This window comes from Lissotriton helveticus, chromosome 6 (genome assembly GCF_964261635.1).
Source record: "Lissotriton helveticus chromosome 6, aLisHel1.1, whole genome shotgun sequence".
NCBI lineage: Eukaryota > Metazoa > Chordata > Amphibia > Caudata > Salamandridae > Lissotriton > Lissotriton helveticus.
Window position 1 is genome coordinate 1,162,299,945 of NC_136067.1, and position 15,955 is coordinate 1,162,315,899.

Genomic DNA, 15,955 nt, shown 5'->3' on the forward strand with positions numbered 1-15,955 from the left:
AACAACGTAGAAGCCCTGAACCAGTTTTGGATGTAATACAGTTACCAAGAGACAGGGCGCTTTACATTCAATTTAGACTTGGATCACTTCCAGTCCACAAATTTACTGCTTAATGGCGCTCCCCAAAACAGACAACAGAAGACTGTCCTTGCTGTAGGGCACCGAAGGAGAGTGTTGTCCATCTCATGTTTGCATGTCCGACATACGAAATATCAAGGTTTAGATGGCTAAAACGAATTTACAAACAACTAGGTACCCTTGATCATCGCGTTGCTTTACGTATCCGAAAATCTGATGCAAGAACTCTCTTTGCTTGCGGAGTGGCCAAGTTTTTAAGTTGTGCCTGGATAGTTAGGCATAAAGCCATGTGAAGGGCGACTTAATCTCATATCACAAGCCCCATGGAGAATATATCAGAGCACAAGATGAATTTCCAAACATTGCTCAAACTAATTCCTATGCACTGTCACTTATATAAGGTATATTGGGTACCATTCTTTTAATCATACATTTTAACTGTTGTTATTATTTAAAATGAAATATTTTTATCGCGAGGAAATAATGTGTTATCATGTTGTGACCGAATAGACATCATGTATCTGTCATGTCTTTTATGATAACTTTTATCTGTACAGATTTTATTTTTTATAAAGGATTGTCTGATGCTTTTATGATACTTGTTATCGAAATAAAGCAATTTGACTTGACTTGAAAAAAAATTATCATTTTGCAAATGGAGAGATGGATGTTGGCTGTCTCTTGCAGACCTTTATCATTGCATTTGCATCTTGTTGAATCACAGCACAAATAACTTTCCAGGTATATGATGCAGCCTAGCCAATCACACATTTGACCCATACGTTATCTTTTCTCTGCATCAGACATTTACTTCCCCTCCCTGGCTTATGACACATACTTGGTAAAGGAATCAAAGCAGTATGTCTTCTTAATGTTGGGGAAGGGAACCCTCAATCCCGAACTCAGTGGCGAGTGTAGGACGACAGCAGCACACTCATATCGTGATGCGAGGTCCACTGTTGGCACGCTTCCAATACTTTGGCCGTAAAGAATTATGCTGTCTGGGCATATTCCATATCTGTAGAGAAAAAAATGTAGGTGCTTAAAGTTAAGACTAACAGACAGAGATGCTTATACGCAGGCAGCAAATGTAAACCCATGACACATTATTGACACATCCATTCTGATCATTTTAAGTAGAGCCAAGAAAACTGAACTAGTAATAACAAATCTTGTTAAGGAGAGGCTCTGAAACACAGGCTACCGCTATGTCGTGCTCAGACATGTTTTCTGCTTTTACAAACACTATTTGATTTCACCATTTAGCTAAAAGTGATTAAAAAAATAGGGACAGTTCTATTGAAAGTAATAGAGTTCATTTTGACAATGACTTTGAGAGCTAATAGTACTATTGCTTTAGCACTGGAAACAATTTGTATGACAGGATTCTAAACATAATTCAAAAAACAAGGGGAGACAGAGGAAAAATAGGAAACAGGAGTACCTGTCCTCCACAAGTAAATCTATAACAATCAAGAAGAGTCCCTCTGTTTGGTTAAAATAATACACGATTTTTCTTTCCCAGCTAGATTTTGATGATGTTTATATTTATATAAAAGGAAAAGCACTGTGTTTTCCTTAAATAACCCTCACCTACCAGGGTTGCCCCTTGGTGGCATGCTCCATCAGTAGGTTCTTCCCATGCGGCTGCGGAATGGGGTGTGCTGCGACCTACGTAGACGTGGGAGCACTTTTAGTTTGTACAATGTGTGGATGAAGTATGGAGGTCTGAGTGGGGGAAAAAAGGTTAAAAATACCTAGACAGTAGGACAAAATCTTTATTGTCACCCCTGTCCGATATAGTTAAAATCTGGGAAGATGGGAACTTGAAGCCAGCAGTGTGCCTAGGTTCCACTGGTTAACATGTTTCTAGCCCTAACCCAAGCTATTCTAAAGAAGCAAAGATGAAAATATTCCCTTGTACCACTCATATATTAGTAATCAATGTGAGGAGATTAGTGAATGTATACAACATTCATTGGTGTTGTAATCATTGTGGATTGAATATCAACTGTAAAGGAAAGAAAAGGCGTAAAGAAAAACCATAATTCTTCTCTAAAAACGACATTATGTGCTAATGACCCTATGGCCAATTAATAAAAAAATTGCACCTGTGTGGAGAAAGTGTGATATAATTTTTATTATAAGTGTTGATCACTTCTAGTGCTCTCATACATGAAAATATCGTATTTGACATATAGGTCACTCACAAGACGTACAAACATGTAATATGAAGATTGGTGAACAACTAGAAAAAAAAACTACATTATCTTTGCTTCTTAGTTGCAACATGAGACCAAACGTAGGAAAGGGATGTGTGTAGTCACACTTAGAATGAGGAAGATAAATGAAACATGATACCCCGTCAAAAAAGCAGTACTGAGGGCTATGTAGCGTTTAAGCTGAAATACGGCAGTTATACTCCAACAATTTCACGCAGATCAGTGCCTCAAGGCTACTCCCTCGCTTAAAGGTGAGTGCCCGCCCTTGTCTCCGACGATTGAAAAAAGCACACAATAGCAGGTTCTTTTAAGTCAGAGGTCTGTCAGCATCGGCGTCCTAGTGCACAAGGAACGTTAGACCGCTGACCTACCAAAATGGCAACCATTGGTGGCAAAACTTCCTGGTATGCCATTGGTGTGGGTGGACCTTTCTTTTGGGGAAGGTACATAAGTTATTAAAAAGGGTAATTTCATTCAGTTGTCAGAAAATTACTGTTGGTAGAAATATTAGGTTTTTTGTTTAAAAACTGAACATACCAGAAACAAACAATTTGGGGGCATATTATCAAGGGGCTTTATCTCCGCTTTTTTGGCTTTAAAAGCCAAGAAAGCGGAGATAAAATTATCTCCCTATTACCAAGCTGTCGCTAACACCAGTTAGCGACAGCTAATAGGAGATAGTGACCATCTTGGGCCCCGCTTTGCATGTCAGTGATATTTATCACTAATGACATGCAAAGTGGGCGTGCCAAGATGTTAGCGACTGAAAACAGTCGCTAACATCGCTATCTCCTATTACCAACTTTTGGAGATATTCGCGCTAAGCGCGAATATCTCCAAAATCTAACACTTGCCCAGGAGCAGTTCTTAGCCATGTTATCTAATGGGAGGTGGATAACATGGCTAAGAGCATTTGCTCGATAATGCATGAATATCGCTGACTTTTCAGCGATATTCATGCATTGCGGCCGTTTTTTATCGCATTTGCGATAAACCTTGCTAATAGCAAGGTTTATCTGCGATAAAAATCGCCGATTTGCGGCGATAATTTTTGTCTCTAAACAAGTTAGAGACAAAAATTATCTCTATTGGTTGGTAATATGCCCCTTTGTTTTATAAATGAATGGGCAAAAAGGTTAACAAAAATTGAGTCTTAGGTCACAATGATGTATATGTGTGTAAAAACGTTATGCCACCTGATGTTAAAAGGTTGGTCATTTTGGGATGACCCAAAGGCAAGACATGTTACAAAAATTGGCCCGCTTGAAGTATGGGATGAAAGATTAAAAGTATGTGTGAAAACACAAATGTGATGACAGATTCTTTTTGGACATGGCGTACGTGGGTGATAAAAAAGAAAGAAACCAATTGGGGTGGATGGTTTCAGCATGTATACAAAAAAAGGTGGGGTTATACTACCCTCAGTTTTTTTTGTTGCATTGATTGGTTCTTTCAGTTTGACTTATGCATACTATCAACCTGTTGCAGATTGTCAAGCTATTTTGTGACTATCTATATTTGAAGGGATCAGTTACTTAGTGAAACTACCCCAGGGCTGTTTTTGTTGAGACTAAAAATTCGCATATTAAGGCGAAATACCCATCGTTGTTCTTTTTTAAAAATGTGAGATTTTTGCTGTATCTACTCCAGCATGACCCAATTGAAGTCATTAGTCGTGTGATTATGTTCAATGTAATGGGATAACATTTTCGTTGTAGCTCGTCTGCAACGTAAGTTGCTGCGATGTTCACCTATTTTCACTTTTCTCTTTCTAGTGGTCATGCCAATGTAACGTAAATTACATGGGCAGGTTATCCTTTAGACCTCCTAGTCTGTATTGCAGTTCGTGAAATTTCTCAGATCCCAGGTGGTATTGTTATCAAATTTGATAGTGCGTGTTGCTTTAGTTAGGGGGCATACACTGCAGTTCCCACAAGGATGGTGTCCCTGCACTGGAAAAAGACATGTTTGAGTTTCCTTCATACTGTTGGTTTAGGCCGTGTATGTACAAGGATGTCTCTGAGACTTCGCTCTCTTTTGTGTGAGAACATAGGTTTCGGGAACTGGAGGGTGCCACTGTTGAGGATGCGCCAGTGTTTATTGATGATTTTACTTATCTGATTTGAGGCTGTATTATAGGTCGTAATACAGATTGGGCGTTCCTCCTGTTTTTTAGAGGGAAGTATCTCAAGGAGGGTCTCTCTGTGATTATCTGTGATTATTCCTTGCCCTTTTCATTGCCTTTAAAATTATTCCTTTTGGATAGTTCCTTGTTTCCAGTTTTGATGATAAAACTTCAGCTTGTTTCTTATATCTTGCAGGTCAGAGCTGTTGCGTCTGATTCTTAAAAATTGTCTGAATGGTAGGTTTTCCTTCAGGTGTCTTGGATGGAAGCTTTTTACTATTTGTACATTAACCTGTTTGTATGTCTTGTGAGTGTCTTATATGTCAAATACGATATTTTAACGTATGACAGCACTAGAAGGGATCACCACTTATAATGAAAAATATATCACGTTTTCTCCACACAGGTGCAATATTTTGTATCAATTGGACATATGGTCATGAGCTCATAATGTCGTTTTTAGAAAATAATCATGCTTTTTCTTTATGCCTTTTATTTCCTGTAGAGTTGATATTCAATCCATGATGATTCCAACACCAATGGGTGCTGTATACATTCATTAGTCTCTTCACATTGATTACTAATATATGAGTGGTACAAGGATTTTTTTTGGTTCTGAAAAATAGCCTTAGGGTAGGGCTAGAAACATGTTGACCAGTGGAACCTAGGCACATTGCTAGCTTCATGTTCGCATCTATCCAGCTTTTAACTAGGGTAGATGGCGCTGACGATCTTTTACTTTGGCAGATTCCACCTCAGCTTCCTCTAGGTCATTCACCTACAGGAATGTGGACAACTGTCAGGCCTGAGGGTCAACAAAACCAAAACCCACTTGTTCCCTGTGTCTCCGGGAATTCCTCAACCATAGGAGCTCCCTGCAGATTTTTACTGGGCCCAGACCTTAGTCCGTTACCTAGGGATACAGATATTCCACTCCCTTGAGGACCTACGGGATGGTATTCTTGGGAAAACACTCAGATCTCTCTCTCCGATCCTGCATCTGTTTTGGCACTCTTTACAACTACAGATTATAGCCTGAGTCTCCCTGTCCAAATTGGTCATGTTACCACACCTGTTAATTTTTTTTATCAACCTTCTGGTTCCAGTGCCTTCATACTGGTTCTGCCAACTTGATACTCTGATACAGGAGTTGATATGGGATAAGGGTCGAAATAGGGTGCCCTTAGGTGGGAGGTTTGGGAGCACCAAACTTTGAGCTATACTTCTTAGCCTTTCAGATAACGTGGATTGCACATTGGCTGTATGGGCTGAGACAAGATAGAACCGGTGCTGGCTATTTATTTATTTATTTATAACACTTATAAAGCGCGCTAATACCAACCGGTGTCCTGGAGCTGAAGTGGTACCTCCCTGAGATTTAGCCTTCCGAACTAGGGGGTGAAGAGCCATGTTTTCAGATTTTTTCTGAAAGCCAACAGGTTCCTATGTCGTTTGAGGGCTTGAGAAAGGGCATTCCACGCCTTGGCTGCTCCCCTGACAAAACTTCTGCCCCCCCCCAGCGCACCTTCCTGATACGGGCTGTTTTATTCAGCCCCCTACTGGCCGACCTTAGTTGTCTGCCAGGTCTATACCATTGGAAGAGCTCCTGGAGGAACACCGGGCCCTGACCATGTAGTGCCTTGAAGACAATGCATAGGGCTTTAAACAGAATCCGCTTCCACACCGGGAGCCAGTGCAGCTTCCCCAGTTCTCTGGTGACCGAGGAGAACTTGGGAAGGCCCCCTATAAGGCGGGCGGCCGCACTTTGTAGAACCTGGAGTTTGTTGAGCAACCCCTGTTGTGCCTCCAGAAGAAGGCCATTACAGTAATCGAGGCGCGACAGCACAAGTGCCGTCACCACCGTCTTTCTGCTCCCCCCCGGTAGGAAGGGGAGAACGGTCCTGATGATTTTCAAAGTCCAGTGTATGGTAGAGGTAATCGCCTTTACTTGAGGTTTGAAAGAGAGCTGGTTATCAATGATAACTGCTAAATTCTTCACCTTTGGAGCCGGAGATGGCGGAGCTCCCATATCTGTCGGCCACCACTTAGAGCTCCAAAGGTTAGTGTTCGACCCGAAGATAAGCACCTCGGTCTTGGAGGAGTTCAGTTTTAAGCAACTCTTTGCCATCCATGAACTGACTGCTGACATGCAGTCCTGAAACCTGGCTGCCACACCCAGCTCTTTCCCCGGAAGCACAGACACCACAATATGGGTATCATCTGCGTAGGATGTTAACTCGAACCCAAAGGCTCGGATCACCGGGGCGAGAGAGGATACGTAGATGTTGAATAAAGTGGGGCTTAGGGAGGATCCCTGAGGGACCTCCCAGGGAGTTCGAAAGGTCTTGATTCGAAGTCACCCATTGCCACCACTTGAACCCGGTCTTTAAGGAAGGCTTTCAGAATGCTCAGAGCTTGACCTTGGACCCCGCAGTCCTCCAATCGGTCCACCAGAATAGCAGGGAGGCCGCAGACAGGTCCAGTAGTATCAGCACTGCCTGGCCCCCATCGTCCAGCACCTTCCGGACCTCCTCTGTGGACTTAATCAGAACGGTCTCAGTGCTGTGTCCCATCTCTCACGTATGGATCGGAGTTGTACAAGGGAAAAGATGCTAACTTTTTGAACACACAACAATCAGAGTTGTTCAAATACATCTTTCATATTCCGAGGTTTGTATCTCAATCCCAGATCCGCTTGGAATTCGGTCTACTAAACCAGCACCAAATTAGACAAGCAGCCATATTAAAAACTTGCTGGAAACTAAGAGCTGCTGAAGAGGACACCCTTATGGGCCTTTGTTGGACTGAGATAAATAACCAGAAAAAGACAAAAAACTCATGGAAAATGGTATGGGAGAACGCCGTCTCGAGCCTTAATTTGGAAAAGGCATGGAACACAAATCAATCATTTGTGGCGTTTAAAAAAGAGACTAACGCAGCAGCAAAGCAAATATCATGGACAGCAGATAAAGCTGCCACAGCAAATAAAAAACATGCATGGACTGTGTTGGGCACATATGGGAAGCCAGAGCCACAACCATATTTAGTCAACCATATATCCCCAGCTGCTCAAAAAATACTTTTAAAATTACGGCTGGGAACCACCATATTAAAAAATCACACACCTGCATGGAAGCAAACATGGCCGACACCCTTCTGTAGACTATGTGGGGAAATGGAAGAATCCTTGATGCACATATTGTGTATTTGCCCATCTTTAACAAATCTGAGACGTTATTACCTACTTCATGTTTTTCATCTTTCTCAAATTAGATCATGCCGCCCGGCCGTCATGCTGGCCCTGAACAGCTACAAACTGCAGACAGCTTGTAGGGCGGCTAGATTTTGCCAAAAGGCACTTCAGCTAATCATGAACACTGAGGTAAAGGACGGCAAAGGTCCAAATCCGACTGTGCGAAGTGCAAGTACAACTGCAAAATCACTATGTACACAGACATTTTAGAAAGTTTCTTTATTTTAATGTATCTCTAGTTTGTACACTTTAACTTTAAAGTACAAGTTGCTTTTTTATATGAACAATATTGTAAAGGTTTTAATTAACTATATACAATAAAAATTGACATGACATGCAGTGCTGTGTCCTTCCCTAAACCCATGTTGGGCTGGGTCCAGACCCTTCGAGGTACGTAGGAATGAGTAGAGCTGGAGATTCATGGCTTTCTCCATAAGTTTTTCCGGCATCGGCAATCTAGCTATGGGCCTATAACTATTAGGGTCCGTAATATCCAGCGAGGGTTTCTTGAGTAGTGGGGAAATGGATGCCCGCTTTCAGACATTGGGAAAATCACCCTTCTCAAACATGAAATTGAAGAGGTTGGCTATAGAATTCGCTATTGGAAGTGCTGCCAGCTTTGCAATTGACGTGGGGCAGGGATCATGGGGAGAACCCGACTTGGTTGCCATCAGTAATTTTAGAACGTCCTCGGAGCGTACTGGCTCGAAAGCCAAGAATTTAATCCCCGAAAGAAACGGCAAGAGGAGCCCTATGAGACCCCTCCGAGAGACTCTGAGCCACCTGCGGTTCAAGTGTCGTAAAAATTGCTTGAACTTTCTTCAGGAAAAAATTAGCCAGGGATTCGCAGAGTTCAATATTGGGGGGCACAGTCACCGGTTTAGGGGTGGTTAGGCTGACTACTGTGTCGAAAAGTTCCCTTGCTGAGTTCTTGGCCTTCTCAATGCGGTCCGTGTAATAGGAACTCTTGGCCTTCCTGATACTATCTTTGTATGCCCTTTGAGCAACTTTCAGTCTCTCTTTGTCCGGCTCGTTGTAATTCACTCGCCAGGACCGCTCTAACTTCTTGCATACAGCTTTGGCTTCTCGGAGCTCGTCCGAAAACAATGGAGCAGATGGAACCTACCTGGTGGGCCGGCATAACTTAGGAGGAGCTAGCTTGTGACAGGCCCGATCGATCCAATCCGTATATTCGGTGGTTGCTTTGTTCACATCTGCTGGTAAGGCTGTACTAGAGGCTGTTAACAGATCCTCCAAGGCCCTACCATCAAGATTTTTCCATGCCCTACACATCCTAGTTGATTTCCCATCACACAGAGTCTTCTGTACAGGGGGGCTAAGGATAGTAAACAGCACCGCCCCATGATCTGTCCAGGGCACAGGTGCTGCTTTAGTGAATACAAGATCAGGATTGTTTGAGAATATCCCATCTAGCGTGTGCCCGGCACGGTGCGTTGCCCCCGTGACCACCTGAGTCAGAGCATCGCCTCAGCTAGGGCCATAGTGTCCACGTCAGTAACACCTTCTAAATAGAAGTTGAAGTCCCCCAGGACCGAGAAGGAGTTAACACAGAGGGCTTCCTCCAAAATGTTGCCCACTGTTTCAAGAAAGAGAGACTTCGTCCCCGGAGGTCTATACAGGAGGCAGCCCTTAAAGGATTGATGATTGGAGAGCATCAGCTTGAACCCCAGGGCCACACATGCCCCTGAGGTCACTGGCGAAAATATTCCTTGGATGGAAGCGTGATAGATAATGGCCAAGCCTCCTCCCCTTTTCCCAGGTCTATCCAGGACAAAGTTGAGGTAGTTAGGAGGAGTAGCCTTTACTAGATCAGGACCAGATGCCGCATCGGTCCAGGTCTCGGTGATAAACGCAATTTGAACATTTCTGTCCTGAATCAACTCTGCACACTCAATACTGTGTTTTACCAGTGATCTGGAATTGATCAGTAGGCAGTTTGTTATTTGATCCCTCCACCTTTCCTTGATGATGGGGGTGGGGGTAAAAGCCCTAGTTTTATCACAGAGAATCGGTGGAAGGTCCGTTTTGCACGAAGGACACCATTGTGGGCCTGCCTGCATCTCTTTGTCTGGAATCACGGTAATGCAGCCAGTTCCCTCACATCCCCCCTCAGGTTCCAGAGCTGCGCTCGGCTGAATGTAAGCCTTTGCGGAGGATCTGGAGGAAACCAACCAGGGGAAGTGGCGCTGGGCGCGGGTCCGGCGCGGACGGGCGCAGACGGGCTTGCCTTTGGCTGTGCGGATGAAGCCCTATGGCCATTTATGGGGGCGGGAGGAGGGCGTGAGGCTGCAACAACTAGTCCGCAGACCTTCCCCTACCTCCAAGATGGCGGTTCCCTGTGCCCCATTCCACGTCAGCGCCTAATCGGCTGCGCAGGGGGTCAGGAGATGGTGTTAACGTGGTGAGTGTCACCGGAGCAACCAGCCAGCGTGTTAGATTTAAAAAGTGGAAAAATGGAATTACCGTGTTTTTACCTACATGAACTTAATAAAACTTCTAAATGAAAATGGACTAAAAATGGATTACGATGATTTCTTATCATCCATAAGGTGGTTGCATCTTGTGTCTGATATACGTTTGATATCAGCAATTTGTAAAGACTACGTCCCCCACAGTGCTTCAGGACATAGCACTTATCAGGATAGCACCCCAAATGATTACATCGGATAAACTTTGAGAAAACACGTGTGCGGGTCGTACCTATTCAAGATTTAAAAAGTGGCCAGTGCAAATTGAAAAACGGCAGTGCAAATTGCAAATCGGCAGTGCAAACAGATTATATTTTAAAAGCAATTCCAGTTAAAATCGTGCAATCACAGCTTAAAATATTCCCTTTCAGAGTTAGGCTCCGGCTCTGACCCTATTCCCCCGGCTTTCCGCCTCAGGGGAGTACCAGAATGGGCGCGGTGCTTCCTGCTCGTTTTATGTCTCAGGGAGGGCGTGAGGCTGTGACAACTAGTCTGCAGACCTTCCCCTACCTCCAAGATGGCGGTTCCCTGTGCCCCCATCCGCGTCAGCGCCTAATCGGCTGCGCGGGGGGTCAGGAGATGGTGTTAACGCGGTGAGTGTCACCGGAGCAACCAGCCAGCGTGTTAGATTTAAAAAGTGGCAAGTGCAAATTGAAAAACGGCAGTGCAAATTGCAAATCGGCCGAGCAAACAGATTATATTTTAAAAGCAATTCCAGTTGAAATCGTGCAATCACAGCTTAAAATATTCCCTTTCAGAGTTAGGCTCCGGCTCTGACCCTAATCCCCCGGCTTTCCACCTCAGGGGAGTACCAGCTAAACTGCTTAACCAGTGGTTGACTTCCCACACCGACTTTATTGTTGGCAACTGCATTAAGTGCTGGAAGCGTTGCGTTTACACAACTTCTCCCCAGAGGAAATAGGTCTTTCTAGTAGAGTGAGCGGTGAAAAGTAGAAATCATTTGTTGCCATCCCAATTCAGTTCAACCAATGTGGCTACACATTAATCCACTTGACTCCTTGATTGAGTTTAGTAAGCTAAGTTATACATTTAGAAACAAATCAATGTAAATCAGTCCCAGCAAAATCATATAAAAGTACAAAAAGATCAAAGTAAGTCCAAATCTCCTTAAGGAGATGTACCCTATATAGTACAAAACAAATGACTAACTCTAAGGCAATGACACAATCAACCAAAAAGAAGAAATGAAGATGATAGTGCATCGAATGATTCTCTTTAACAAGTATAAGTTACCTTACTGTCCTAACACTACCCTAATAGGGCGACCTTAAACTAAAAGCATATGAATTAAAAGAAGAGGAAGGAAGGTGTCAGCCATCAGAGTCTTCAGTAGAAACACTCTGACGATGGGTCAAGTAGCTTAAAGCCACTCAAGCAAAGCATAGGTCTGCTCTCTTAGGAACGCTAAAATGGAATGTTCTCCTTAACTAACAGCACATAATATTATTAGCCACCAACGTGACACTCTCATACGACTTTTCCTTGGGAATTTCCATAGCTCTGGTACAGCTGGATACTTTCAGTATGTTTCACAGACAGTGTTAGACTTGGATTTTTCAGTGGGTTTACCACCAGACTTTTTAGGTTTCGCCTGTCAAAAGCTGCGCAGCAGCCTTTCGCGCAGGCGAAATCTTATGTGAACAGTATGTGCCTTAGTTCCGCCTCTCTCTTGCATTGGCTAGCTCCATAAATGGAGGCTAGCCATTGGAAGAGAGAGGCGTCCGTCATTGTGCGAGGCGATTCATGGGCGTTCCGCAGATTCTTTCCCTCTCCGCAACGTCATGAAGACGTGGCCACTGTGGGCGTGTACTTTTTTTTTTTTTTATACCGATGTTTGTCTTCATTATTAACTTTGTCCCTGTCCCACGTGGCTGTATCCTGACCACCTTCCCGCTGTCCGTCCCCCCTCCCGCTATCCTTGTCTTTGTTCCCGCCCCCCCTCGCAGATCACTTTTCCAGCTCTTCCAGGCCCCTCGTTGTTTCTTGGTGTCCGCCGGAGGGGAAGGGGGGTCATGCAGCTCCTCCGGCGGCTGTGCGGGCCTCTGGGCCGGAGTGGCGGGAGGTCGCCAACAGAGAGGAGTTGCCGCATCTGAGCGTCAGCAGAGCACAGCGGTGACCGGGGACTTCTGTGGTGAGTGCAGCAGTGCGGAGCTCGCTTGCACCCGATCCTCTGCCCCCCTCACCCCATGGCCGTATAATTACTTCTGTTGACGTATCCCGGTTCCTTCCATTCTTGCTTTGAGGATTCGCTGCTCTGTGGCGGAGCTCGCTTGCACCCGATCCTCTGCCCCCCCACCCCCCTCTCCTACTGGCACCCCACGGCCGTATAATTACTTCGGCTTGTTCTATTCTTGTGATTGGGAGGAGAGCTCTCCGAGTCTCTGTGCCAGGTCACAGAGCCCTCCATGAATACAAACAGCGGTGGCTTGTCCGGCTCACATTGAAACGAATGCATTTGGGTGAAGGAGACAGACAGGCTTAATGGCTGTGCTTCAAAGGCAGCCAAAGGGAAGAGCAGGAAGCAAATTAACATCGAGCAGCCTTCAGAGTTATTGTTGGTTCTACATTTTAAAAGTGCTCCGGCGGGTGCTGGCCATCTTCCGAGTTTGATGCTAAAGAGGCGACCGAAGCTTGTTTTCGGAACTGACTTGCGGGTACATAAAAATATTTCTCCATTGACAGAAATGGGCTGCTGAAAAGTCTGTTCAGGTGTCTTGGGTCTGTTCAGGTGTGTCTTGGGTCTGTTCAGGTGTGTCTTGGTGTCTGTTCAGGTGTGTGGTGGGGGCGCTGTGTGTGTGTGTGGGGGGCGCTGCGTGGCTCTGTGTGGGGGGGCTCTCTGTGTGTGAGTCTCTGTGTGTGAGTCTATGTGTGTGTGAGTCTGTGTGTGTGGGTGCAAATGGAATAGGTCTCGCATTTGCAAGAGATTAAGCTATTGGCATTGTAAATGACAATGCCATTTATTTTTTTCTATTTGGCCTCCTGTGTTTGACCCTGTTTTTGTTGGTTTTAGGACTCTGCGCACTTTACCACTGCTGTTCAGAGTCAAAGTACATATGCTCTCTAGGTAAATTGTGTTTATGGATTGGTGTTTCCATGATTGGCTTATCTGATTTACCTTTAAGCCCCTAGTACAATGCATTATGTGTGCCCAGGGCCTGTAAATCAAATGCTGCTAGTGAGCATGCAGCACTGGTTGTGCCACCCACACAAGCAGCCCTTCAATGGGTTCTGAGACCTGCCACTGAAGTGTCTGGGTGCAGCTGTGACTGCCATGTCAACCTGGCAAGTGCACCCAGTTGCCAGACCCTAACCTTCCCTTTTCTTACATGCAAGGCAACCCTAAGGTAGGCCCAAGGCATCCCTTGTGGGCAGGGTGCAGTGTATGTGACAGGTAGGACTTGTCCTGGTGTGTGTGACATGTCCTTTTTCACTATTGAAAGACTCCCTGTCCCATAGGATAGAATGGGAGTTTACTTATAACATCTTATGATGCCCACTGGGACAAGATGTAAAAATTGAGTTTTGTATGCCCAAATTCTTTTAGTAAAGATTATTTTTATGTGTTCTGTGTTTGAAAATACCACTTTTAGAAAGTAGGTGTTTTCTTGCTTAGCCATCCTATGTGCCTCTGCTGGTTTGTGTATTGACTTTCTTGCTTTGGAGTGACAGGGGCTGGGGATGTGCATTCACTGCAGACAGCCCCGGGGGGGTTCAATGTGTGTCCTGCCTTTCCTGGATGAGTCAGTGCTAGGCTGAATAGACCTCCGCTGCATTCAGAGTAGTGGGAGTAGTTTCACTAGCACCTAAATAGGCCTGGTCTGCATTTCTAGCAGTGGGAGGAGATTTCCCTTGTACCTGAATTGGCTGTGTCTCCCTTCCACAATGCTGTCTCCACCTCCTGCCAGGAAGCTGGGCCAGAGAGGACAGAGCTGGTTTGGACTGGGCTGACAGACTTTTGCCACACGAGAACTAATGAAAATGTGATATAAATATTGAGGGCCAGACCCCAGAACTTTAGATTACTACTGAACTACGGAACCTGCCAGGAAGAAGAGCTTTCAAAGCTGCAGGAGGGATTGCCACTTTGCTGCGTGCTCTGCTGTGTTGTCCTGCTCCTTGCTGCTTCTGTCTTGGGCAGGACTTTATTGTACTTTCATCATCCTGCTGCTAGAGTTTTCTCTAAGGGCTTGAAGTACAGCTTGCCTCCAGTTGGAAGTCTCAGGGAGATAAAAGACTTCAGAGAACTCGCTTGGATCAAAGAACCTGCCAAGAAGAAGAGCTGGAAGAACTGTCAGGAGGAGTACTGCCCCTTTGCTGTGGTGTTGCTTTGTTGGGGTGGCCTGCAGTTGCTGCTTCTGCCTTGGACAGTGAAAGGGCTGGACTGAACTTTCTTCAATTATCGCTGAGTATCTCCAAGGGCTTAAAATAGTGTTTGCCTTCTGTTCACGAAGTCTCAGAAACAGCAAAGACTTCACTTACCTCTGCGATCCACTCCTGGAACCGTGGTTTCAGTTTCCACAGAGGGGGAAAGCAGCTGATACAGTCACCAACATTGCTGCTGGCTCTGTGTCCTGAGGGCACCACCACACTTCGCACTGCAACCCTGGTCTCACCGACAACAACAACCCCCGCCACCGAGCCACTGCTTGCACCACGACATGTGGGCACTGCACCCAGCACCGCCTCAATTCACTTCACCACCCTGGTCTCACCAACTCGACTCGACAGCTCGACACCGGTGACCATACCGTGGTTTGGAGACACCGCTCATAAGTCACACGACGCACTGCTCTGTCCCACACCGCATTCTGGGCCGATCGATGCCAGCTCCTATCAACCAGCACTGTCAGTTGCACTGCAACGAGCACCGCCTCACTCCGCATGCAGCCCTTGTCTCACCGACACCACTGGACGTCCTTCACAGTGCCGTTGCCCACACTGCGACTTGAGGGCACTGCATGCCGCATGCATACGCTTCCCATCGCAACCGCGACGGCTGCCGTGACCGGCCCCCAACAACACAGTCAGCCGTAATCAAAGGTACCGTTTACGAGTCTGGTGAAACTAACGCAGGCCTGCACGGATGTTGTTGGCCAGAACTGTTGGATTCTGTTGTTTTCAGCACCGCTGTAGCACCGAACCACAGTAGCACCAGCTTTTAAGGAACTACATTTTAAAGTCATACTTGCAAAGTGCCTATTTTTGATTACGGTATGTTGGTCTTTTATCGTTTTGGTCTTGTTTGCACAGATAAATATTGGTTATTTTTTTTAAACTGGAGTGGTGTCCTTTTGTAGTGTTTTCACTGTATTACTGTTGGTTATCAATCAATCAATCAATCAGAGTACTTGTAAAGCGTGCTACTTACCCGTGAGGGTCTCAAGGCGCTGAGGGGAGGGGTTGCCGCTACTGCTCGAAGAGCCAGGTCTTGAGGAGTCTTCTGAAGGCGAGTAGGTCTTGGGTCTGCCATAGGTGGGTAGGGAGGGTGTTCCAGGTCTTGGCGGCGAGGTAGGAGAAGGATCTGCCACTGGAGGTTGTTCGTTGGATGCGGGGGACAGCGTCGAGGATGAGGCTGGCAGAGCGGAGCTGGCGAGTGGGGGTGTAGAAGCTGAGTCTGCTGTTCAAGTAGGCTGGTCCTGCATTGTGGAGTGCTTTGTGTGCGTGGGTGAGGAGCTTGAAGTTGATCCTCTTGTTGACGGGGAGCCAGTGTAGGTCTCTCAGGTGGGGGGTGATGTGGCTGCGGCGGGAGACATTGACGATCAGTCGG

At 45.6% G+C, this 15,955-nt stretch overlaps 1 protein-coding gene across 1 annotated transcript in view; it reads right to left on the minus strand.

Annotated features, from left to right (window-relative positions):
* The window catches only part of LOC144763339 (alpha/beta hydrolase domain-containing protein 17A-like), a 363,859-nt gene that overhangs the window by 41,129 nt on the left and 306,775 nt on the right, over positions 1–15,955 (minus strand). The window contains exon 3 of the mRNA XM_078648831.1: positions 917–1,096. Coding sequence (XP_078504957.1) covers positions 917–1,096 — 180 coding nt within the window. The remainder of the gene's footprint in view (positions 1–916; positions 1,097–15,955) is intronic.